General features: G+C 34.7%; 1 protein-coding gene across 6 annotated transcripts in view; it reads left to right on the forward strand.

The window, feature by feature from the left end:
• Positions 1 to 27,893, forward strand: part of SSBP2 (single stranded DNA binding protein 2) — a 297,398-nt gene that overhangs the window by 192,730 nt on the left and 76,775 nt on the right. For 3 of the 6 annotated variants that reach the window (XM_027100703.1, XM_027100707.1, XM_027100705.1), the window contains exon 5: positions 14,514 to 14,603. The exons of the other annotated variants lie outside the window; for them this stretch is intronic. In XM_027100703.1, the coding sequence (XP_026956504.1) occupies positions 14,514 to 14,603 (90 nt within the window). The remainder of the gene's footprint in view (positions 1 to 14,513; positions 14,604 to 27,893) is intronic. 6 annotated transcript variants of the gene reach the window in all.

A 27,893-nucleotide genomic window follows, 5' to 3' on the forward strand; every position in this document is an offset into this window, starting at 1 on the left:
ATGTGCTTCTTTCTCAAAACACTTTGTTGACTTTGTATTGGTCCTATGATAAAGTTAAATTCATCTCTCATACCACACATTGGAATCACTGATTCAGCCACACTGACCTTCCTTAATATTTCTTATACTCTGTCACTACCCTGCTCACCCTAAGGTCTTTACTTTTTAATTCTTTTAGTTTGTAATAATTTAATTCTGCTGCCTCACTTTTTTTTTTAACATCTTTATTGGAGTATAATTGCTTTACAATGGTGTGTTAGTTTCTGCTTTATAACAAAGTGAATCAGCTATACATAGACATATATCCCCATATCCCGTCCCTCTTGCATCTCTCTCCCACCCTCCCTATCCCACCCCTCTAGGTGGTCACAAAGCACCGAGCTGATCTCCCTGTCCTATGCGGCTGCTTCCCACTAGCTATGTATTTTACATTTGGTATTGTATATAAGTCCATGCCACTCTCTCACTTCGTTCTCTTTTTTGCCCCTTGATCACCAACACTTTCTTCAGCTCTCTGCTTAAATTTTACTTCTAGGAAATGTTCTATAATCCTCTAAAGTACATCTCCTCCTTTCTTTTTCTAGCATTTATCACTCTGGTAAATAAATATGTGTGTAATTGTCTGTTTCCCCCTCTAAGATCATAAGCTCCTAGGAACAAGAACAAGGTCTACTTGGTATAGTATCAGACATGTAGTGGGCACAAATATTTGCTGGATAACAAGTGCACTAATGAGTGAAAATTATGAGGTCAAAAAATTGATGTAAAAAATATAAATAAACCTAAAACGTCTCAATCATGTCATCACTTTAAACACTTCAAATTTTTGCAATTGAATTCAAAGCCATTTTATGTGGAAGGGCTAATAAAAATTTTTAATTCATATTTTTTAATCCTTATTAACCACTGTTTACAAAACACTATACCAAATGAATTTTGCCTGCTTCCAAAAAGCAAATTTTATCTTGTTTAAGGATAAAAATTTCTTATCTTGAGAGTATCCAAAAGAATGTGGTACAATGTCTGAAGGCACACAGTTCCCTAAAAGGAATTTCAGATGTTTTGAGGGGTGTTGGCATACTCTAGAGCCTACTACCACTTTGTAATGTAAGATTTCGTATTTTTATTTTTAAAAGAAGTCACACTAGCTCTTTATGTTGAAACTGTACTTAACCATCCTTTTCTGATAACTAAATATCTTACATATTTTATATCAGTGAACATCAGTGATTACTGTAGAGCATTGCAGTTGAAGGTTAGAAAAAAATGGTAGATCAAGTTTGGCCAAATGTATCTTAACCACTGTCCCATGAGATTTACTTTTTAAATTAAAGCAAATCTTTAGCATGATTTTCTTTACCTTTGTTTCCCTGTTTTAGTAGAGAGTACCAGTCATTTGCTGAATTTCTCATTTTTTAGTCTAATTAACTGTATATAGGTACTTTTTTTTTTTTTTTTTTTTTTTGCGGTACGCGGGCCCCTCACTGTTGTGACCTCTCCTGTTGCGGAGCACAGGCTCCGGACCTGCAGGCTCAGCAGCCATGGCTCACGGGCCCAGCCGCTTCGCGGCATGTGGGATCCTCCCGGACTGGGGCACGAACCCGTGTCCCCTGCATCGGCAGGCGGACTCTCAACCACTGCGCCACCAGGGAAGCCCTATAGGTACTATTTTTAGAATTTTTGATAGGTATTTTTTAGATTATCTCCCTACCAAAACATTACACAGATATAAAAGCACCCTTTGCAGGTATCCCTTAACCTGTATGTTTATACGTGCTAACATGTTGTTTTGCCTGTGGCCGCAATTAAATACCTCCAAACCCAGTGGCAGAATTAAGCCAAGTTATACTTTATATTAATAAAGATTTAGAAAACTGGTTCAGTGGCTTAGCCCCTGTTTCTAGTTTGGAGGCAATATAAACAAATATTTTCATTTATTATCTTATTATTATTTTCATTTTGTGACTTTTATAATCCATCTGTTATGCCACTTTCAAGAAAACAGTAACTAACACCTTTTAAAACTAAACAATATTTCTGTTCAAGTTACTTTCAAGTTCTCTTTTTATTCATAGTAACAACTTTTGAGGATATGAGATAAATGTTGAAGCTTTAAAAATTAATCTTTGTATGGAAATCATCCTAAAGTATTGTGATGTAGTGAAATAATTTAAATTTCCTTTTTTTGCACCTATTAAAATTTCTGCTTAAGCGTATTTGAACTGTTCATTCTAGGTAAAATTTAAGAACATTTAGAAATTTGTTGTATTAGGTGTATATTGTTTCAGGTCCATGCTAACAATGCTGTTAAAGGAAAAAACTCAGAATTACTGACTTTAAATTTCTTCCTATAGAAGCTGTAAATTACAAAAGAGAAAAAGATATTTCAGAGAAGGTGTGCCTTTTTTGTGTAAACTTTTTAACTGACTCATAAGGGATGTGACTTTTTAAAAGATGAGTATATAATGGTTATCTTCTCCCTGGAAAAATTAAATACACAAACAAAAATTACAATGATTCTTGCTACTGATACAGAGCTATACTTCCATGACTGTAATTTGTTCTATGACAAAGTTTTAAAAAAGAACTTCTTAAATAGAGTTTCTTTGGTCATGCAATCAGAATAAGCGTGCCTTGGATTCTAAGACAAAGCCATTGTAAGATGACAGAGGAAACAATTGAGAGAGGGTGTACAGCAGACCATTGAGAGGAGGTCAGGACAGGTTAGTAGATGTGCCTTGGAGGTCTTAGAGACTGATAGGAGGTAACAGGCTTAGATATGTGCAAATGGTCATCATTAGGATACTAGAGAATGAGTAATGGGAATATTCTGCAGGTGCAAAAAGCTATGCATGGGGGTAGGGGAGGGGGCATGGCAAGAAATAACGAGTAGAGATCTAGACGGATGAACTGTTGGTGTCAAGGGAATCCAACTGCAAATACTGATGACTCGACTGTGGAAATGGAAGTCCAGTGGCAGAATGTACTCCCTCAGAATTAATATGAGGAAAGAACTCAATAGAATGTTTTCCTCTTGTTTCTAAGGCAATGAGATGCTAATTAGATGGGAACTGGGACTGAAAGCCCAGCAAAAGGAAGTAAGAAATGGACCTTTTTCTGGTACAAGGATTGAAGCTGGATCCTAGTTTCTTTGAATCAATGTACTGGGTCAGGGACCATTAGAAAAGTTGACATGATGGTGAATCCTAAACTATGGTTTCAGTTCTCTTTGTATTCTCCCTATCCTAGGAGCTAGCTTGGCTGGAATCTAGATGGGACTGGTGGAGCCTTCAGTTAATAGTTAAGGAGTTATTCCTTTGTGGATAAGAAGAAGGCAGAGTTAGAGTCCCAGCAGGCAGTTGTAGCTGAAGAAAAGATGCTTCGTGTGCCATTCTTCTCACTATGCTTCCCTACTCTTAACTGTGGAAGGGAAATTTTGTGAGATCTGTGAGACCAAGAATACCACAAAAGTAAGCTTTGTTAAACCTGGGAGATACTTCTGTTTATTTTTAATCAGAAGGACAGTTGATTTAATCAAAATCATGGTATTTGCAAACAAGCAGTGTGCAACAGGGCAAGTACAATAACCTCTAAGGACACATAGAGTTCCCTAGTTTCTAGATGCCCCATGGAAAATGTTCTTCAAAATGAAATAGTAATTTTGGGGGAGGGATGTATTAGTTTTCTATTGCTAACTTAACAAACTGCCACAAATTTAGCAGCTTAAAAGTTTATTATCTCACAGTTCTGTAGGTCAGAAGTCTGGGTTGACTAAGCTGTTTTCTCTCCTCTAGGTCTCACCAGGCTGAAATCAAGGTCTGGGCCTGCTGGGTTCTTCCTAGAAGGCTCTGAGAAGAATCCACTTTCAGACTTATGTAGGTTGCTGGTAGAATTCAGTTCCTTGTGGTTGTAGGAGTCGGCCAGAGGCTGCTCTCAGATTCTAGAGACCACCACATTCACAGGCTCCAGGGATTAGGGCATGGATATCTTTGGGGGGCTATTCTGCCTACCACAGAGGAAAACAATTTTTTCCCAAGGGATGATTCTGATTATCCAGTTTCTCTTACCAATAAGAATATCTAGACCCCAAACAACTAGAAGCTTAGGGATTTTTATACTGAATCAATAGTGTAGAAAAGAGACAAAGGCTTCCATCTTTGAGGTCAAAAAGGAAAAAGTAGGGCAATGACTAGAATCTATAACTGTTAAAAACTTGTGAAAGAGGGTAACAACACTAGTATTTCTAACAACTTTTCTTTGTTTTTCCTTTAAACTATGGTATTATGAAATACTGTTTAAGGTTATTTTTATTAAATGTTTGACTAAAATGTTAGTTTGTGGATTGGGGTGAGGAGAGGGTGTTTAATGGAAAAGCTCACAGATAGGCCTATAGTTTGACTTTGTGGCCATAATGCAGGCTTAATGCTGTAATAACAATTTGCCCAACCTCTGAAATTCATATGAAGACAGTAAGTGCTTCTTGATCCCTGAACTTATATGAATGCTAAAAATGGTGTCTTAAATATCCCCATTTTGTTTCATTTTTAAACAGAAAATTTCATATGCTATTTATATGAGTTTCCTTAGTAACTCATAATTTTGAGGAGTAATTGCACTAGCTTCAAAATTCTTTGTGATCAGAATGAATCTGTGCATCTTAGAACATAGTAGGTACCTAATATTTGGGATGCATGTACAGAAGTGAAGATATCACCTAGAACTTAATTGTCCCAGAGCAAATTCTTTATGTCAGCCCTTTTTCTTTCTTTCTTTCTTTTTTCTTTTTAAATTTAATTTATTGAAAATACGGAGGTGGAGAAGAGTTCATGTGGTAGTGCAGAGTCCCTAAATTCATCTTGGGAAGTACAGTCTTAGCACTTGTTTAAGCTGAATTTTTCTCTACATTACTGCAGATTGGAGCCTAATTTCATTAGCTTATTTTAATTATATTTTTTTCTACATGTTATTTTGAAAATTTTCAAACCTATAGGAGAGTTTTAAAATAGTACAATGAACACCAAATACCCCTCACCTAACTAAATCTACCAATTTGTTAGCCCTTTTTCTTATAATCTACCTTTTCTGATTAAAGCTGAGTGGAGAATTCAGGGAACCTGATTTCTGAACCATGAAACTGCTGTTTTGAAAATTAACAACTAAATTAAAGGCTGCCTGCTAAAGTATTCTTTAGGAATGAAATAATCACTGTGTTTATCAGGGTCTTTTTGCATTTCTCTTGCATTTGAAACATTTTTTAGCACCTGTAGCTGCTTCGCTTCTGCTGCCTGTCATAATTCCCACGCTTCTTGGCTTTCATATGAAAAAGTTAACATTTTGTAGAATTTACCAGCCAATCAAAGCACTCTTTTTCTTCTGCATGGCAAACGTCAAGCTGTAATACTTAGATCAACTCTTTTACACTTTATGTTTCTAGGCGCTCAGGGGCTACTTTTAATTTTGTTTTTAATGCTCTTTCTGGGTCTGTCCCTGTTTTGGAAGCCTAAAGGGTTGAATACTATACTCTGGATAATTGTTTTTGTGAAAGCACATATAGAATATTTCTAAAACAAGCCTAAAAAGTACACAATAGTCAGTGATGCTGGTTCTCTGGACTCTAAGAGGGTGACTGAGTGGAGTGGGCTAGGGTAGAAGCATGTGGCTCTGGCTCTAAAAATGAACTTGTGAAGACAATGCTAATAAATGCCCAGGATTAATGAAAGTGATTTTTAGACTACTTCTAGGATCTAACTTTCCAAAACAGAAAAACTGGTTCTTCATGGTCTGAAAATTAAAATGTTTCATGTCTTATTAAAATAAGAGTTCTTTTTTTAAGTTAGAAATACTTGCATTTTATTTAACCTTAAATTTTAGGGATTAGGTTTGTCTTAAGTTAGCATTTGGTCTTGTTTTATAGCTATTGACAAAACTAGCAGTGTGTATTTTTAATCTATAATAATTTTTATTTATATTAGAAATATGAAACTTCAGAAAGTGTGTGAATGTTTTATTAAAAAATCAATCAGTTATATCATTCTAACAGTTAATTTTATGTATCCACCCACCATCTTTGGTAGATTATTTTTTACCATTTCCGTAATTATAATCATACACCCAATTCTATATTTGGCATGTTTTACATAGCACTATATCATAAATAAACTCCTATGTTTCCCAAATAATTCCACCTGTAACTACGATTTTTAATAGTTGAAACACGTTCTATCATGTTTAAACACATATATGTTTTATATGTGCTACAATTTATAGAAATATTATATTATTGCTGAATTTGGGGGTTACCTCGAATATTTCTTACTATAAATATATGACAGTGAACATATTTTATGCATACTGTTTTTCTCATAGTTCAGGATTTATATTTGGATAGTGTCTGAACAGAAGGATTACTTAGTTAAAATTTATTAATTTTTTTATAGCACATGATATATACATGAAGTGTGCTTTCTACAAGTGTACCAACCAGGTTCCCATGCCACTAATAACCTATTAAAATCCTGTCCTATCAAGATTCCTAAGCATATTTCCCAAGTTATCAATAATATCATAACTATTTACTTAGTTGCTAAAAACATTTGCAAAGAATGACCCTTTAAGGTTTGCCAGATCTTTGCTTTACATCTATTAACTGAAAAGATTTCCCCCCAACTTTCTAGCATTAGAAAAAAATAACCTACGTATGATCATTGAAAAGGTCCATCTCACTCTAGGCAAGAAATTTAAAGATCAGTACCTAGAAATGGAATGGAAACATTTGGGAATTATAAATATCAAGAAAACATTCTTCAAATCTTTAGAAGAGAAAAACAGATTACACCCCAAGGAACAAAAATCAGGATGGCATCAGACTTCTCTGGAACAGTAAATACCAGACAATGGTGGTGTCTATAGTTTTGATGAGAGTCAAAAAAAGACATTTGCACATATAAGGATTTCAAAAATGATATTCATACATCCTCTAGCCAACTAAGAAGTATATAAAAATTAAAACTCGTGAGTAGCACAGTTATGTTATTGTTTTAAACTGATAGGGAAAAAAAACTAGACAAAATTGGAGTTGTTTTTGATACTGAAAGTATAATTGTAAAACTGAATGTAGAGGTCAAAAATTATTACTGAAAGCAGAGACGATGAAAACAAAAAGTTTATACCTAAAACTCCAGATGTTTATAATAAGGGTTAGGAAATGGAAGAGGGAGATGTAGAATAGGAAGAGAAAGCTAACTTCATTTTTCATAAAGAAACGTAAACGATATTGTTTGTCTTAACGTTGGTACCTTTAAAGCTTAAGATAAAAAAAAGTTTCTTTTTTCTAATTTTAAAGGACATCTCATTAGATGCATATGAGAGTGCTTTTCTGCTAACAAGTGAAACACGTAGATAAAATACAGCATAAAGTTTAAAAATAAATGGACGGGAGATGATCTGATATATGAACACACAAAAAAGCTGAGTTTGCAATGTCAATTTTGGGCAAAATAGATCCAAGGCAGTGATTATTAAACAAGAAAAAGAAAGGAGAAATGGACAAGCAACAATAATAGGGTATTATATATATTTGAAAGAGCAAGAAGACAAAAATTAGAGATAATATAAAGATATTATGCAAATGGATAAAAATGTAGAGCAGGAACATGGATATTTCATTAAATATCCCTGGGAAATTATGAAAATTGGTCATTGATTAGACCACAAAAAATTATTCAACAAATTCCTAAATACAGAAGTTGTATAGTATATCTTACCTGGACACAATTGGGAAAGCTAGAAATTAAAAAGGAAAATAAAACCTCCAACCATTTGTAAATTAAAGTATATCTTTGGTTAAATCTACAAGGTTTGATATTGGTGTTCTCGTTTTTTTCTAAATCATCTAATCAGTATAATTTTGGTTTCCAGTTATATCCAGTAACTCTTTGGGAAATCGAAATTATACTATTGGATGATTTAGGAAAAAAATCATGAACACTACCATCAAACCTTGCAAATGCAATCAAAGGTAAATTCAGAGCAAAATTTACAGTTTTATATTCTTTATATTTAAAAAAAAGAAAATAAATTAGTTACTAATCTATTAAGAATTTTGAAAATGAACAAAACCTTTTTTACAAAAAAGGAAAATAGAGATAATTTTTTAAAGAAGAAAACATATTAATTAAACAGAAAAAGAAAGGGAACTAATAGAACAATTCCTGGCAAAGATAATGATGAGAACACTAAATCAATTTAGGAGAGAGAAAACAAGTCATCATCTGTCTAGTGCCAGCAGTTCAGTAAGGCAGTCCAGGGCAGGTGGGCAGGCTGTGCTCCACAAGTCATCCAGAGACTAAGGCTAGTGGGTGCTCTGCCATTGTTCAGGACATTGGTTTTGTAGGCATGACAGAAATTAGATCTCCAGTTAAAAAGTAGGAGGCAGTCTAGAAGTGGTGCATACCTCTTCGGCTCACATTAGTAAGAGCCTAATTCTTGGTGAGAGCAAGGGAGACTGAGCAATGTAGTGTAGCTGGGCTGCCAGGTCTCTGGCTACAGTTCTATTACCATAAAAGAAGAGGGAAACAGATGTTTGTGGTCTACTGGCAGTCTCTCACAGCTGCTACAGAGGACCTTTTTAAGCATATGAAAGTGGTGTGTATATGAATAAAACTAAAAATCTCAATGAAATGAAGTTTTCTGGGAAAAATATAAGTGAACAGAATTGAAGTAAATAGAAGTAGAAAATATAAAAAGAATAATGGCCATAATTACTTCCAAAATTGCCTTTGTATTCAGGCAGTTTTACCCGCTGCATATTTTTTAACTTTACAAAGTAGATAAACACCATATTATGTAAATTTCTTCAGGGCATTATAAAAGAGTTTACAATCCAGTCCATTTTGAGAAGGTAGAATAATCCTAATGCTTAAATTTGAATAATCCAGCAAGGAATTTTCTAAGCCTGTCTCATTTAGAATATAGATGTAAAGATCCTAAATAAAATATTAGCTAATATAATTCATTAGCCTATTAAAAGGATCATCCATGATGATCAAGCATGACTTATCTCATAAATACAATGATGGTTTAAGAAAACTATCAATATATAATTACGTATATCCCAAAAGAAAAACCAAATGGTACCAATCAAATATGAAAAGGCAAAGTGTCTTTGCCCAAAGAAAACCAGGGGCTTCCCTGGTGGCTCAGTGGTTGAGAGTCCGCCTGACGATGCAGGGAACACGGGTTCGTGCCCCGGTCCGGGAAGATCCCATGTGCCATGGAGCAGCTGGGCCCATGAGCCATGGCCGCTGAGCCTGCGTGTCCGGAGCCTGTGCTCTGCAATGGGAGAGGCCGCAGCAGTGAGAGGCCCACGTACCGCAAAAAAAAAAAAAAAAAAGAAAAGAAAAAGAAAACCAAATAATACCCATCAAATATGAAAAGGCAAAGTCTCTTTTATTATTCCTGATCTTTGAAAATTGTTTTTAAAATACTAGGCATAGAAATATTTCTTAGTATAATAAAGAACATGTCTTCAACCAACAGCTAAAATATTTAACTGTGCTCTGCATTAAAATTGTGAAGACAGGAAACCTACTACAGGGCCCTGATTAACCACGGTTTTGATTTCTGCAGTTTTAGTTACTCACAGTCAACCAAGTTTTGAAAAAAATTAAATGGAAGATTCCAGAAATAAACAATTCATAAGTTTTAAAATGTGGACCATTCTGAGTCGCATGATGAAGTCTCACTATGTCCTGCTACATCCTGCCTGGGACGTGAATCATCCCTTTGTCCAGCTTGACCCACCCATTAGTCACTTAGCAGCCGTCTGGGTTATCAGATACAGTGTAGTGGTATCACAGTGCTTGTGTTCAAGTCACCCTTATTTTACTTAACAATGGCCCCAAAGCACAACAGTACTGATGCAGGCAATTCAGATATGGCAAAGAGAAGCTGAAAAGGGCTTCCTTTAAGTGAAAAGGTGAAAGTTCTCAACTTAATAAGGAAAGAAAAGCAATCGTATGCTGAGGTTGCTAAGATCTATGGTAAGAAGGAGTCTTCTATCCGTGAAATTGTGACAAAGGAAAAAGAAATCTGTGCTAGTTTTCACACCTCAGACTGCAAAAGTCATGCCCACGGTGCATGCTAAGCACTAGTTAAGGTAGGAAAGGCATTAAAATTTGTGGGTGGGAGACATGAACAGAAAATGTGTTCTGATTGACAGCATTGTGTTGGGCCAGAAAGCATATCGAGCCTCTACAGAGACTTCAGCAAGAGATCCTCTGAAACAAGTGACACCAAGCCATTTACTGCTAGTAAGGGATGGTTACACAGATGCAGGAATAGGTGTAGATCAGAAAATATAAAAATTACTAGAAAGGCTGCTGAAGAAGCTGCTGCCGCATTTCTGGCAGAGGTGAGGAAGTTGATTAAGGAGAGAGAACACATTCACATAACTTTTATCACAGTATATTGTTATAATCGTTCTATTTTATTATTAGTTATTGTTAATCTCTTACTGTACCTAATTTATAAATTAAACTTTATCATAGTTATGTATGTATAGGAAAAAACAATATATATAGAGTTCAGTACTATTGCAGTTTCATGCATCCATTAGAGGTCTTGGAATCTATCTCCACAGATAAGGGAGTCTACTGTATGACCATTTTAAATGTTTCTCAAAAAATACTTATATCTGACTTAAAAATAGTATAAGGTGTGTTAATAGTAAAGACAAATAATTCTCTGCCTGGTCTCTTCCTACCTACTCTTACCTTTAATCCTCCTTCCAATTTCTAATAAGGATATCACTATTTTAGTTCCTCTGTTATTACCTTCACAATTTTACATATACTTAAGGTATTTTTTCCTTTTCCACCAAATGTAGACTTTATATCTTGATTCCCCAGTGTATAGTTAGGCAGCTGGTTCTGTACCATCCTTAGTAACTAAAACTGTTAGTTATTTAATGTGTAGAATCTTGATAAATGCTAATTATGTTTTAATCAATTGCATCTTAGTTTTATTTTTAAGCAAAATTTTATTTTATGCCTATTGTTTTGAAACCTCCTTACAGAAGTATATACAACTTTTTTTTTCTACCAGAGGCCACTAGTGATAATAACTAAGGTCAAAATAAGAACTCTTCTAGCTTTTATTTCAGATTTTTATTTAAGAAGGAAAATATAAAATAACAGTATACATCTCTGTTCTTTAAATTCAGAAATAGGGAATTAGAGAATAAAAGTTATTATTAAAATTCAATTATATAATAGCATTTAAGAGAAGGGGCAAAATGGGAAGTGGTGCTAGCCATATATACAAGGGAAAATAAATAACACAGAGAGGAAGGGGCACAGATTGACTTGTGCCTCCTTATAGGTAGAAAGATATAAAAACAGAAAGTCCAAGAGAGGAGACTTAAACAAAGACAAATATATAGCAACATGAAGAAAGATTTCCTGGTGACTCTTTAAAGTTCATTTTAATATATCCCTGGAAAAGCAAATAATTGTTCCATAATTTAGTTCATTTGAAAACACCAAATTTAATATATTGTATTTATAAAAAGCAGGTAAAAATTATATTAGTGATTTGGGAAAATATTTTAAAAGTAAAGTTTTCACTTCCAAAAAACCTTGAAATTCAAGTCACTTGACAAAGTAAATGATTTCAGAGCAGTTAGAAAATACATATGTGAAAGTATATGTTAAAAGCATACAAAGTAAACTAGTAAAAAGAAAAAATACTTTTAATGATAATTAATATTTTTACATTGCTCCAAAGTCTTATGTATTCAGTTTAGTTAGAAGTATTTTACAGCCATATTATTTATATGTCTTTCTTTTTTACAAGAGAGAGAATATAAAAAGTCAACCCTAAATAATTGTGGATATATTATATATAAAGGATTTTCCATGGTATTCTAATGGGAATTCACACAAATCCAGCAAAACTAATGCTTTGTAGTAGTTCTTAGTACAATTAAATTATTTGCTCTCCTTTTTTAATTCAGTCACAAACCCCCAGAATAATATTATACATACTTTATGAGTTAGAGCCAGCAACAACTTTCTGTGGATCCTCAAGTCATGAGATAAATTTGTCTCATGAGTTGGAAGTAAACTTGAGACAAGTCTCAGAAATTCCAGCAATGAAACCCAAGAAATGTGGTACTTCTCCCATCTACATTAAGCTCTAATCCCCAAAACCTGATTCTTATTTAGCTTACAGTTTCAAAGCATGTATTATTTATTATTGCTACCGTATATAAATGAGCAAGTTAGGCAGTTTGAGAAATATGCTCTTTTACAAAACTTAGAGTACCATTTAGTGTAACTCTTCAGTGTTTATTATCAGACTAGTATTTGTTATTGATCAACATGGTGTACCAAATGGTACTCTAAGCTTGAGTCCACACAGTACAATAAAGGAGGGAATTATCCCTTGTCAATAAATCCCAGAAGAATGGATGGATAATTTAGCTCAAAAATGTGATCCACAAAGTGAAGTTTGGACTGCAGTGCTCTATACCAGTGCTTTGTATTGGGTAAATAAACTGGATAATTACTAGTATTCTGTTCACTTCAATTTGTGTCCTTAGGCCAAGCCTAGAAATTATTATTACACCAGAAAACTAAAGCATCGTGCTCTATACTAGAAATTATGTAGCTATACTTGCCAGGCAACAAGAATTGCAGGAGAAATAGCATCTGTGAACAACACTAAGGAGGTGCAGCAATTCACTGAATTCTGTTTTGTTTTTGTAAACCTGCTCAACATTGTAGTATACATTTCTATAAAAGCATAGGTGAGTGTGTTTTACAAACTTGTCTCTTTTTATGTAAGTCTTTTTTACTGCAAAAACAAGTTTCTATTCTGCAATTAATTAGAACAATAGTGACATCCTATGTCTAGCTTTCAGTACTAAGAGCAACTTCCCCATTAAAATAATTGACTGTCAAAGGATGTAGATCAAATCTTTCTTCCTAGATCTGCCTGTAACCATATATATTTAAACTAAAAGAAGATAAATGTTTGGTGGTAACTTTTTCTCCTACTCTAACATTGTGTATTAAAATTTTATGCAAGTTTAATTAAAATGAAAAACAGTTTGCCTTTCATTTTTTAAAAACGTGAGTGTTGATATTATAACGCAAAATAGAGCCATCTGACAAATGGTAGGTATTCAATTAATGTACACTGAATGAAATTGCATGTTTTTGCTTAAAATGGGATGATAGATTGATGTTTCATCTTAATATCTAAGAAATATTATTTCTCCTTTTATACTTCTATACTTTATCAGAAGTTTAGAATGTTGGCATTCATAGGTAACCAACATTTTAGATAACCACATTTAAATCTAGGTTTCCTCAGGAAATACTAAAATCATTGGCTTTCAGTGATAATAACTTCCACTACTATAGAATAAACATGTTTTAGTATTTTTATCAATTTATATATCGGGAAATATATGCTACAAATATACTGAGATATTATATCTTCTAATGGAATATTAATTCATGAATGAATAAACTGATCTACAAGTGAGAAAAGTACAACAAATACACTAGATCCAGGATTTGTTTTGAGTTCTTTTCATAACAGAACTGTTGAATTCATACTGACCTGTCTTCAGCATATTTCTGCTCCCTTCTTGGCTGTTCTTAGTATTTGTAATGTGTCTAACGAGATTGAGGGATGAAATCCATGGTTGTAAAATAGTTGTATGTATTACTGCTCTATGTAAGAGTTAAATCTAAAACCTTGACTTGACTACAAAGAGCCTATCCCAAAGTTTTTCATATTCCTATTTCATGAAGCCGTAGGATTCCATGAAATAATTTGCAAGTAAAGTAGACTTTGAATTTTTCAATCTGATTTTTTCATAATCTGTTTATCTGAGACTAATCTCTCCAAATCTAATTCCTTTCTCTTATTCAATCTCCTAATTACTTTTTCATCCTCACCACCCTGTTTTTTGCTATCAATTATATTTTGGCTACCAATTATAGTATATCAGAAAGTGAATAATGTGCGTGTTGCCACCTATAGACAGAGAAGTAATTATACTTATTTATGACAGAGAAAAGCATAATCTAAACAGAGTTCTTTTTTCCAACTCCTACAACCACCATTTTCAAACTTGTTACTTAAATATATATCTATTTGTTGTTGATGTTGCCATTTCAGAAGGCTGTGACTTAAAATAAAGCATTTACTTAAACTTCTATCACTTTATCATTTTATTTGCCTTTTATATTTTACTCAAATATACTATCTTATTAAAGTTCTGTGATTTCAAAAAGTTTAAAGAGACCTGTTTAAACCAAATAACTTAGTCATATCCTAAACTAACTGCTACATCTTAGTTTACCTCTGGAGTGGGGGAAATTACCAATATTTGTTCCCAGGAATGAAAAGCTTCCCTTCCTACTGTCTATTATCATCAGTCTTTTGTTCTGTGCCTTCTCTGTAATGATATAGGTTTGTTTCTCCTTTATTCTTTGCAGAGTGCTGCAGCAGCTCCCAGTCCAGTGCTAGGAAACATTCCCCCAGGAGATGGCATGCCAGTAGGTCCTGTACCACCAGGGTTCTTTCAGGTACTCAGAGAAACTCTGACTAGGAATGTTAAGGCATAGGAACTCCTGTTCGATTTTATTGAAATATATGAAGGAGAATGAGGCTATTTTAATCCTTAAGGTAAACATAATGCTGTGCAGCCAACTCTTGATTATTCAGAGACCAGTTATCTTGTATGTAGATTAGCCCTTCCTTCCAATATTTTCTTTATTGTCAAATTTTTATTCGTATATTTTACCATTTCACTGTGCAAGTAAGAAAGAAAGGTAGCTGAAATGCAAATTAGCTAAGCTGACTGTGGTGAAGATTTGGTGGGAGAAAAGGCTAATGGATGAGGTTTTGGAATGATATATGGATTTTAACTATCCAAGCCATCCATATCTCCACAGACTAAAGATAATCAAGATTTGGCTGTACTTTCACATTATGGCTAAGTCATAACCTATTCATTTATCAAAATTATAGGCGATAACAAAATATTTTGAGAATCATCTTTATGGCTTTTAAACTGGAATTTTTATCAATATCATTATATAACATTTATAAAATCAGATTTTAAAATACATATGTTAGTATTTTAAATTTGCAACAAGTGCATTTATTTTAGCAAAAGATGATAATGATTTTAGAATTACATCAATTTTATGGCATCCACATTTTTTTTTTTTTTTTTTTTTTTTTTTGCGGTACGCGGGCCTCTCACTGCTGCGGCCTCTCCCGTTGCGGAGCACAGGCTCCAGACGCGCAGGCTCAGCAGCCATGGCCCACGGGCCCAGCCGCTCCGCGGCATGTGGGATCTTCCCAGACCGGGGTACGAACCCGTGTCCCCTGCATCAGCAGGCGGACTCTCAACCACTGCACCACCAGGGAAGCCCTATGGCATCCACATTTAAATCTGACAGTTTTTTAACCCAAAGCTACATAGATTCTGAAGTTTTTTTTTTTTTTTTAACTCCATAGTTAATTTTATAACACCCTTTGAGAAAATTAGGAAGAATTTAGGAGTTAAGAACTGCAGTTGGAAGGCATTACAGGAATTAATGTTATATGCTATATTGTTAATGAATTACATCAGGTACTTATAAACTAATTTGTCACTTTAGTGTTTTATATTTTCAAAGTCCTTGATAATCATTTGTTAATTAATACATACCATCATTTCAGTGTAGATCAATGTACTTTATAAATGTGAAAATGGAGAAATAAAATTATAAGTAATTTTCCACAGTACAGCAATTGAATAAAAAAAGTCATAATTAGAACCTAGTACTAAGTCTGAAATGTAAAGTCCTTTAGGATATGCTATTTGTCTGGCTACTGTATATTAATATTCAAAAGTCTTAGAGCTCACATTCTGTCTTGAGGCCCCTTTCTTAAAATCTAGGAACATATTATAACTCTTGGTTATTAATTAAACAATCACTGTTTAAGATAATAATAATAATAGCTAACACTTAGTAACTGCTTACTGTATGCCATGCTTTGTTCTAAATATTTCATGTGTATAAACTCTTAATCCTCACAATAACCTAGGGGTAAAGTAAGTATTATCATCATTACCATTGCACAGATGAAAAAACCAAAGCATGATAAGCAGTTTGCACAAAGTCAGAAAATCACAGGACGGGGATTCAAGGCAAGGCTTTCTGAACTTCTGCCATTGACTTTACCTTTTAAAGTTCATAGTTGATCGTTACTCATAAAATATTTCTAGCTCATTTTATATTTTTTCCTCATGCTCTTATTTCTCTTACTAAGGATATATTGGAGTTAGGGAGTAAATCAGAAGAGTTTATCTACTTACAAGAGCTAGCAGAAGCTCTCTAAGTGGCACTTTAAAAAAGAGGCAGTGGGTTGGGAAGGAAGCCAAATTCTTCCTAGGGTTAAGCAAAGATGTATAAACCTATATATTTTCATTTTTACATTTTGTAGAATGAACCATTCTTCCCTTACCTGCCTTCTGCCTGAGTCTTGATAAGAGTAGTTGAAACAGAATTAACTTCTGTTTTAATCCAATTAGATAAACACTTGACTACTACTAGATGCCAGGCACTGTGGTAGGCATATAAAAATGAGTGTGTATAATACATACCTTCCTGAAGCTCACTGTCTAGCCAGCGAGTCATTATTAAAAATAAATAACTGTAATACAGCAAGATATGTGCTGTAACAGAGTAAAGTTCTGTGTTGACCTAGAAGAGAGAGCTATAAAGTCTGCCTGAACTGGAGCTAAGAGTGGTTTGGAAAAAGTTTTCCAAGAAGACAACAAGCAGAGGAATGATATTCCAGAAAGTGGGAAAAGTATAAGCAAAAGTGTGGAAGCATCAGAATGACCTGTGCAGAGGCATTCAGGGTAATATGAATGGAAAGTGGAGGGGAGGGCAAGCAGGAATTCCTGGAAATGAAATTGGAAGATAAGCTGTAGCATCTTGAGAAGGGCCTTATATGCCATGTTAAGAACTTGAGTCTTTATTCAGTAGGCATGTAGGAACTGTCAGACATCTTTCAGAAGGGCAGTGACCTGAATTCAAACTATAGATTTAGGCTTTTTTAGGCACCTATGATATAGTTGTATACAAAATCCCTGCCGTTAAAAAACTTACACTGTGGTGAATGAGAGAGAGAGAGAAGGCAATTAGAATTTAGAAAGAAAATGGCTATATTAAATGAGTAGTGCGTGTTTTTAGAGCACAGCAGAAGGCCACCAAACCCAATCTTGGGAGAGTCATTGTCAGAAAAATATTGTCAAAACTGTAAATAGGGCTTCCCTGGTGGTGCAGTGGTTAAGAATCCGCCTGCCAATGCAGGGGACACGGGTTCGATCCCTGGTCTGGGAAGAACCCACGTGCCATGGAGCAATGAAGCCCGTGCGCCACAACTACTGAGCCTATGCTCCAGAGCCCGCGAACCACAACTACTGAGCCCACAAGCCACAACTACTGAGCCCACCATGCCACAACTGCTGAGCCTGCGCACCTAGAGCCTGTGCTCCTCAACAAGAGAAGCCACTGCAATGAGAATCCCGCGCAACGCAAGGAAGAGTAACCCTGGCTCGCTGCAACTAGAGAAAGCCCGTGCACAGCAGCGAAGATCCAATGCAGCCAAAAATAAATAAATAAAATAAATTTAAAAAAAAATAAAAAGAGAAAATAACAGGCATGAATTCCAATTGAGACTTTGCTAATAACCAGAAAGTTGTGGGGGGGGGGGAAGTAAATAAAATCCAAATTGGCATCTAAAGATGAATTAGGCAAAGGAAGCAGAGAGATATGGAAAGAATATTCCAGGAAGAGGGAAAAAAATTTATGAAGACCCAGACAAGAAAGGAGAGAGACCAAATAATTCCCCCAAATCAGAGCTTAATTAGCTAAAGGGAGAATGGCTGGTGATGAGGCTCCAGAGTAACCTTGAGGAGCCTTGTAGGTTAGTTGAGTTTGAACTTGATCTTAAGGGCAGTAATAAGCTATTGAAGGACTTTAAGCAGGAAAGAGGCATGTTCATATTTGCGTTTATAGAAAAATCACTCCAGTTATAGGGTGTAGCGTGGATTGCAGAGGGACAGGTTTGAAAGTAGGGAGACTATTTAGGAGGCTATTACAGTAATCTAGGTGAGATTTGATGACAGGGACCACAAAATGAGGAGTAGGTTTGAGGTAGGACAGATGAAGAGGTGCCTGTGGGACCTCCAATTAGAGATATCCCTTAGGCTGATGAACATACAGGTTTGAAGCCTAAGACAGTGATCTAGGCTAGAGATAAAAACTGCAGGATTGTCATCATATCAAGGACCTGAATCCACAGGCGTAGATCGATTGTCCAGGGGGAAAGTACAGAATGAGAGAGTAAAGGGGTATACACCTGGACTCGAAAAACACTGACCCTTGAAAGAAGAGCAAAAACAACAGAACCCATTAAAGAGACTGGTGCAGACTGTCAGCTGGTTGGCTGTGACAGTAGCTCAAGAAAGAGACTCTGTGGACCTACTTAAGAACAGTGGCAGCAGGACTGGGGAGGAAGAAGCTATGCCTAGTATGTTTGATAGGCCTTAGTTGATTAACCAAGTTAGGGGTAGAAGGGAAAGAGTTGGAGGAATCAAGCGTGACTCTGAGGTTCCTACTTAAGGCCCCTGGAAAATTTTCATGTCTTAATCTAAGTTAGGAAAGATAGCGGGTAGAAAAAGTTTTAGATACGTTTGAGCATGATTAAATGTCATTCCTTTTTATCCAGGGTGACCATTCCAGCTAATCTTTTAAATACTTGTTTCCCCTATTCAGTAGGCTTAAGTATGGCCAGTCTCCCTAGAAATGCCTCTCAGAAATATTGGAAAGCTCAAGTCATCAAACTTTTGAAAAAGAAATAGTATGTTACCTTTGGTACCTGTCATAATGAGATCAGGGTACTCAAATGTTTCCTAAATATCAATATCGGTTTCCTATCCTTCATCATGATTCTGACCACAATGCTTGTTATTAATGAAGAGCAGCTACCTTCTATAAATAGAAATAGCACCATGACAATCATAATTCAAGTCCAAATGCCAGTTTCTAATCCAGTTCCATAGAGATAGTGATGTCCAAGAATTATCCAGAGTATGAAAATAGTTTTGAATCCCCGTTCTTATTTGGGGATGGCTGGATGGGACTAGACCAGGAAAAGACTGAGCCTATTAGAATTTAATGAATAAAGGAAAGTAAAGCAAGAAGAATTTTAATTAACACATAAAGCTTCAACAGTTCTGAGCTCTACTCACTGTGTGATCCTACCATAAGAAGTACATTGAAAACATTCTCCTAAATAGACAAACGTTCTCGTTTTATCCCTGTTTACACTGCAGAACAAGCCCCCTCTTTTCCATTATAAGTATAGACTTACATATATTACCAAGTGGAATTATTACAAACTCTAAATTTGTGAATTCATAACAACTGCATTTGAATAATAGCAATTAACTCAAACTCCAAAATAAATAGTTACGATTCATATCCCATACATTTAATAAGTCCATCCTGGAAGACAGTCTCTAGATTAGCATCTATCAACCATGTTGATATCCGTCACATCTATTTGTGACAGATATCAGCATGGTTCAGACTTAAACCTTGACCTTTTTTAATTGAAATGGGAGTGCTTCTGTTGTTGAGTAGGAGATCAAATTAAGTAAAATCAAGGGGAATAGTTGGACATGCAAAAGGAGGTGTCCGTTTAGTAAAATAAAGCCATTTGAAGTAAGACACATTTATTTACTTGGAGTCTTTTATCAAAGGAGTAATTTGTATAAGAAACGCTCTAAATTCTCACAGTGACCTACCATGGAACTGGTGAATGACTTTAGAGCAACTTTCTTAAATTGAGGAGTGTTGCTACTGGGGTCAGTGGGAAGACAGTAGAAGTGGGCTTTGATCTAACTAGAGTTTGGCAGTTTTGGTGGAAGAAAATACAGGACTGTGGTGTGGTGTGAATACACCTAATAGGTCCTCAGAACTAAGTCTATACTCTGACTCTCCTGTCCCTATGCTAGAGTATTATTCAGAAGTTTCACTGTATGCTAAGAAATTTGAATTATGCATTAAAAGCATCAACCTGCTGTATATTCATTCTCATAGCATTCTTACTAAAAGTCAGGCAAAAATTGATTCCTGTAGTTTTATCGAATAGGCAGCATTAATCCTTGAACCAATTAGGTTTTCTTCACACTTATGTATAATAATCAAAATAGTTTAGTAAAATGCACTTATAAAACAAAGTTCTCATTCATTTGTACTTTTTTAAAAAATAGACTATTAACTCTGTTGCTTTATAATTTTCTAGATTTGAGTAGTAAGAAATCTTCTCTTGTGAATTTAATATAACTTAAACTACGTTAAAGAAATGGGCATTTATTTCAACCAAAAAAATCTGAGGGGAGTGAAAAAATACTTTATTTTTTCCTTCTTTCTGCTCTTTACCACAAGAAAACTTCTAAGAAAACCATATCTTGTTTTTATCACTCTAATCAAACACATCTATAACTTTTATATAAAAACACAATGTAATCTTTTTAATAGGTCTAATGTAGATATCTTTGTGTATATAACTAATGTGGGATATACTTGTAAATATTTAATTTTGAATTCTGTATAGCCTTTTGTTCATTTTTACCATGTGTTATATTGTGTTTTGATTTTTATCTTAATACATTTGCTGTATTCTTAGTCACTGGATCTGTCTTCTTTACTGAGAACTGTTGAAAACTAATAATACATTGATGATGGATTGTAAATGTAAGGCTTTGACATGAATAAGATTATAAATACTTGTTGAAGATAAAGTATACCAAGTAATTTAGTTTCAGACTAGAGTGGCCATCCATATTTTAAAATCCGAATTGATCAAAACTCTGATATGGTGGGAAATATGTTGCAGCAGTTTCCTAAGTCACATTCTTTCTACAGGCAGAATGTTAGCAATGGTAAAGCGGTTTTGCCATCTAGTGGTGGTTTGCCGATGTCTCTACTTGTTTGGGTATATTTTCCAAAGGTTCTATTTTTAGCAAGACTGCACTGTAGCAAGCTGACTTAATGCTTTGACATAGTAATAATGTAATAACAACAACAACAAAAATACAAAGAAATCTCCCCTTTTCTCCATGGTACACTTATTGACTAGAAAAACTCAATATAAATGACGTTCATAAAGCACCAAAGACAAAAACAAAGCTCAGGGTAATATAATATTCTTGATATTTTAAAAGAAAGAGAATCAAAAAGGAGAAAAACAATTATTTAATCTAACACTTGAAACTGAAAAGGAAAAAGACAAGAAGAAATGTTTTTACAAGCCCTGGTTAAATGTTTCTGGAGGTAGATATTTATTTGATTTATTTTTGGACATAAGTCCTACATTTTGAAGATACCTTCATAACTAAGCATACTCCTCTTCCTATTCAGACTTTCACAAAACAACCTTTTATTATCAGTAGCACCTGTTTTACCCTATTATTTATAGATATAGTAGTTAAATAGTCTCCATTCCTTCTCAGTTTCCTTCTATTATTAATCTTTAAATTGTCTTCTCTCCCAATGGTATGCCTTTCCTCTTATCCCTCCTGATCATGTCTGTTTCAGAAGTTAGTATTAGGAAATATTCTAAGCCAGGAGAAACTCCCTTTTCTTCTCCCCAGAAGTTGTAGATACCATCTTTGACCTCAGATAACAAACCAAAAGATTAGTAAGTACATCATTTCTTAATTTGAATAAGTGGAATACTGAATATCTCAAGTTGAATTGACTTACTGAACTATAACATGTAACATTATTAATATATATAGTTTAAAATTCACACATTAAAAATAGTATTTCTCAGAATTAAATACACCAGGATTTGGAGAGTAGAGGTGGGGAAGGTTGCTTATTTGTCAAAGTTCAATAAATAAAACTGAAGTTTAATTTTCTTAAAAATGTAATTTTGAATCTTTAAAGAACAAAGATTCTGAATATTGAGAACAGAACAAGTCTTTCTCTAGTATAAAGATAAAAGCAACCTAAAAAAATAAAGGTGCCTGACAGCTACTGGCTTTGATAATGCTCTCCTGCAGTTGTGGTAATAGTTTTTCTGGCTTCAACTATTAGAACAAATTAAAACTGCTCAGCTTGAGTAACTAAGTAAGTTTTTTTTTTAAATCGCAGTTTCAAACAACTGAAGACCCTATAGCGGTGACTAGATGGACAACAAGCAAAGAAGAGGGTGTCAGGGGTTTAGACTCTTTACTTGGGTTTTTCAGTTAGAAGGGAATGAAATAGTTTCCTATTAGAAACCTTACTTTTGATGTTTATTTATCAAAATGGGTATTTATGAAAAAGTTAACTTGGCCATCCTAGACCAATATCTTATTTTTGAAAATTCTTCCCAGAATGCCTCTATTTTTATTATAGGTCCTTGGGAAACAAAAAAAATGTATAGCAAATATCCAAAGGCAATTTATAACACAATCTTAGTTTTTTGTTTAACGTTGGTTACAGAAACAAAAACGGGCACCATTCTTTGGGGAATTAGAGGTAAGGAATGGATTATTAAATATAAATCAAATAGTAAATATATTGCAAATTTCCTATATAGGTCGGATAGATTTGCCTTAAGTATACATAAGGATACCTTCAGCTTTTTGAAAAATAGCTTATCAGACTTCCTTGGTGGTCCAGTGGTTAAGCACGGGTTCAATCCCTGGTAGGGGAACTGAGATCCCGCATGCCATGCCGTGCAGCCAAAAAGAAAAAGAAAACACCATAAAAAAAAAAATAAATATATATATATATATATATATATATATATATATATTAAAAAAATAAAAAATAGCTTATCACTAGGTCGTGTTCTGGAATAATTTATCTTCTATCTATATTAGAGGTCAACAGACTTTTTCTGTAAAAAGCCAGATAGTAAATATTTTAGGATTTGAAGGCTTTGAGGTCACGCTACTCAACTCTGTTGTTGTAGTATAAAGGCAGCCATAGACACTGTGTGCACTAAAGAGCATGGCTATTCCAGTAAAACATTATTTACAAAAACAAGTGGTGGAGCACATTTAGCCATGATAATTTACCCACTCCTATTCTTTATGAAGATGGTCACCACTAGATGGCCTGTAAGAAATCCAAAGGGTAAAGACCAAGAACAGTGTTTCTCCAAGCGTATTCCTGTACTATTGTCAAGAGTCCCAGGGGTCATCTGCCTCCCAGTATATCAGGATTCTTGGTGGTGGGGTAATGGCACTGGAAATCCTTTGGTTTTTGTTGTTTGTTTTTTATTTTTAACAGATGAGTCTTACAAGCTAAAATTTGAGAACCACTGGCTCAGACTGCTGATGACATTCAGCAACAAATATTTATGGCCCCCTCCCACCACCCTGTGCTAGAGTTACTACAGTAAACAAGCTAAAGAGAAATCCTTACCCACATCCAACGTAGAGTCCACTATGGGAGACAGTCAGTAAACAAAATAAATAATTATTTTAAAATATATGATATGTTAGATTGTGATAAGGACTAGAGAGAAAGATGAAGCAGAAAAGGAAAATAGGCAGTGTTGAGGAAGTTCTGGATGGGGTGGCCACAGGACTCGTCAGGAAGATGCCATTTAAGTAAAGACTTGAAGGAAGTGAGGGAACAAGCAACTGGTGTCTGAAGGAAGTGTTCTAGGCTGAGGGACAAGCAAGTATAAAGCCCTTGAGTTCAGTGCATGACCAGCTTTTTCCAGGGACAAAGAGAATGCCTGAGTAACTATAGTGGAGTGTCGGCTGGGGAGAGCAATTAGATATGAAGTCGTAGGCAGGAGAAAGCCACATCAAGTAGAATTTTGTAAGTCATTGTAGGGATTTGGGGTTTTGTTCTGAGTGGAGGGTTTTAGCAGGGTCTTTCTGGCTGTTATGTTGAGATTCATCTATAAGAGGGAAATGTGGAAGCAGGGAGACCAATTTGGATGTCACTGCAAATGTTTACAAGAGAATATTATGGCTCAAACAAGGCTGGTAACAGTGGTGAGAAGTGACTGGATTCTAGATATATTTTGAAGTTAGAGCCAACAGATTTTGGCGATGGTCTGGATATGTGTTGTGAGAGGAAAAGACAAATCAAGGGTGACCGCAAGTCTTTTGGCCTGTTCAGCTGAAAGAACGGAGCTGACATTTACCCGTGTTATATAGGTAAAACTGCAAGAGGAGGTATGAGGGGACAATCAGAAGCTTAAGTTTAAACTTGTTAAGATTAAGATGGCTATTAGATATTCACGAGATGTCGAGTAGGGAGCACGGTATCAGATCTGGAGTTTTATGCTTGAGGCTTGGACTAGACGCATTTGGGAGTTATTAGCATACAGATAATATTGAAAGCTGTGAGCCTGGATGACATCACCCAGGTAATGAGTAGAGAGAGAGACAAGAAGCTCAAGGATCCCAGGGTTCTGTTTTTAAGAAGGCAGGAAGATGAGGAGGAACCAGCAAGAAGAATGGGAAGAAGGAGCACATGAGTTTGGAAGAAAACGAGGCAATGTGGGAGCCTGGAAGCCAAGAAGAAAAATGCAGGGAAGTGAGGAATGATAGCTGTGTCAAATGCTGCTGATAGTTCAAATTAGTTGAGGACTGACAACTGACCACTGGACCTAACGAGGTGGTCACTGATGACTTTGATAAGGCCAGGTGGAGTGATGGGGGTGACAGCCGCATAAAAGTAAATTCATGATAAAGTAGGAAGAGAGAAATTGCAGACAACGAGTGTGTCCAACTCTTTCAGAGTTTCAAAGAGTTTTGCTGTAAAGGGAAAGTGAAGATGAGGCAGTAGCTGGAGAGAGAAGCTGGGGAGGTCAAAGAAATGCTGCTGGGAGTGAAGTGTTGGCTATTATAAACTGTTCATTCCTGCCGAGGGACAAAGAAAACTGCTCTGCTGGCACTTGTGGACAGAGAGTATAGGCAATTGCCAGGTGCCATCTATTATACCCAACAATCAGGTATAAGACATAATGCCAAGGAATAGAGTAATCGGATATTCTTTGTACACAGTAGGATGCTTATCAAGAAAGAGTAAAATAGAGTTACTTACTAAGAGTGCCTGCAAATGTGACTACTACCTGTTTTCTGTCATTTTTATATTCTATAAATAATCTGACATTGCAAATACCTTTGACATCAGTAATATTTTCTCCACTCAAATTTGTCTTAGTTTTATTCTGTACATTTATTCTGTATCTATTTAAGACACGTGGTTCAAAATGCATCTTAATTGGAGATGGAGAAATCACTTTGTGCAATTTGAATTCTCTCATCTTGCTTATTTTCATACTTTTTAGCATTAGGCAAATTAGTAAGCTGTAGTTTCAAAACAGACTTTTGGGGCATTAATAATTTCCGTTAAAATCTGTTGAGTAGAAAAGATTATACAGTTCAGACTTGAGTTGAGTAACTTTAGACTTCATGTTTGCAGGTAAGTAACCAAGTGAATATGAAGTGTAACATTTCATTTTAAAGAAAGTAAAAATATATATAATCTGCCTCTTGTATCAGAGACCAAGCCCATAGGCAGGTTTCTTTAACAAATGTTATCGCTGCTTATGAATTTGAAAAGACTACTGCTTTATCAGTAGAAACTTACCTAGCATATCAAGATACCAGAAGGGTACCAGAACAAAGTAGCTTTTTTTTTTTTTTTAACCTAATGGTACATTTAGGTAAATTAAAGTGCTTGTCTCCCACCCTCTCATCTAGAACAAGTTTATGTGGAAGCATGAATATAAAATAGGGAAAAGGTTGGGGAAGAGGGGAATGTTTTTGCATTCTTCAATGAAAAATTAAGAGTAGTTTTAAAAAATTATTGTTTTTGCTTCTTTTTTTATCGAGTTAGCCCAATACTTTTCCTCAATTATAAACCTCACATATTGATTTTCATACCCATAGTGTTTTTTTTAATATACTACTAATGAGGGTTGATCTGTCCTTGTGACTTTAGTCAGTGATGGGAGGCAGCACAGAGCGAGATTCAGCTTACGCAGGACTCCAGCTACTTGTCCCACAGACACCAAAAAAAAAATAAAAGGGTCTGTGTGTATTTGTGAATATAAATTGATCTAAAACAAATCATTAAAGTTTTTTATAGAATGTTTTTCAAACTTCTGTAGTTGATTAGACCAGAAGGCAGCATAGTCCCCATTCACAATCCACAAGTCCATTGCCACGAGCCAGTATCTGATATATGGTAATGAAGGCTTGAGAAATAGTCTCATCTTTTTGAAAAGGCCCATAATAGAAATGAGCAATTTTAATGCTTAGACTAAATCCATATCAGAAGAATCAACCTGCTTATAACTCTGTGCTGAATTGGATTAGCCTTGCCAAAACAACATCTAGGAAACCTGATCTGTTCATACTTTACAGATATTTGATATGCGTTATTTTAATTAAGTGTTGTTGATGATAGAATATCTAAGATGTATGGAAGATAAACTACATATTTATGCTTATCAGCAGAATTGCTAGCACAAGTGTGTCATTTTGTGAGCTAAATTAGTTTAATACTAGTTGGAATTAAAATGTGTTAATCAAGAGTGTCTTATCCACTGGGGTGTCAGTAATGTCTGATGGAGATTTTCCTGAAAAACAGAAAAGAAACTGAACAAATTAAGATATATGAATTGTAAAGTAATTTTAACGAAATTCATTTGATGTATAATTTATGCTTCATTACTTTTCTATAGAAAACTTATGAAGCATCTCATGGAATTATAAAAATAAAAACATGTGAACAGTCCTACTGTATGAACGATGGCAGAAATGAATGTACAAGTCACAACACTTTTTGTGATGCTTTTTTCAAAATAATACTGTCAATATTATATATTATTGATAGCCATATGACTTCAACTCTTATCACAATTAAGGAAAAAAAGATTTACTTCTAAGTGAGATTTTGAATAGCAAAATAGAGAATAGAAATCTATGTAGGAGAATCATGTAAAGAGAACTGGACTAACTAAAAAACTGGACCCAGAATGAATAAAAAGTAATGTTTAATTTTTAAGAGAATGTTTATGCTTGGGGTAAAATCTCATAGTGAACATATTTTTATTACCTTTACAAGACTATAATTATAATCTTCCATATTTATCATTTAAAAAAATTATGTTCAAGAGAAGTTTTTCCCTTGAAAGATTCTGTCATAATTTTTATGACACAGAATTGTGTATTATTCCCTGTGTCTGCCTAAAACAGTATGTGAAAAATATCAGAAGAAAGATTATATCTGTCTAAAGTCATATCTGCACAGGATCAAGAAACGTAGATATTTGATCTTTATGTAATTAATATAATTACTGAAGATAACCGATATTTTTCCTAGCTATGTATCACTTTGTATCTTGTGTTTTTGCCTAAATGTTGATGGAAGTAAATTACTTTTTAGCAAATAACCACTTTTTCTTACAGATTTTTAGACTAAAGATGGTTATGTGGTAAAGACAATATGATGTTACTCAAATGCTGAGCCTCTTAATGGAAAGAAAATATGTCAGCTAGAACATGTTTCTGAGACCTGAGGATTATGGCTCTTTGAATGTATTTAAATCTAAGAAGACCAGGGTCTCATGTGTACACCTGGCACTATATTAGACAAACAGTTGAAATGCCCTGCTATATTGAATTACTGGCAGTTCTCATGGCTGGCCTCTGCTTTAGAAAAAAATTGGGAAGTTATCATACTTTTTTTTTCTCCAAATCATACATAAATTAACCTGACATCCTTCTATATCAAAAAGTGGTTATTAAATACTGTTACTTTGTAAAACTGCCTAAG

Source organism: Aethalodelphis obliquidens, unplaced genomic scaffold (assembly GCF_003676395.1).
Source record: "Aethalodelphis obliquidens isolate GAN/ISIS:26980383/991018 unplaced genomic scaffold, ASM367639v1 scaffold4, whole genome shotgun sequence".
NCBI classification, from domain to species: domain Eukaryota; kingdom Metazoa; phylum Chordata; class Mammalia; order Artiodactyla; family Delphinidae; genus Aethalodelphis; species Aethalodelphis obliquidens.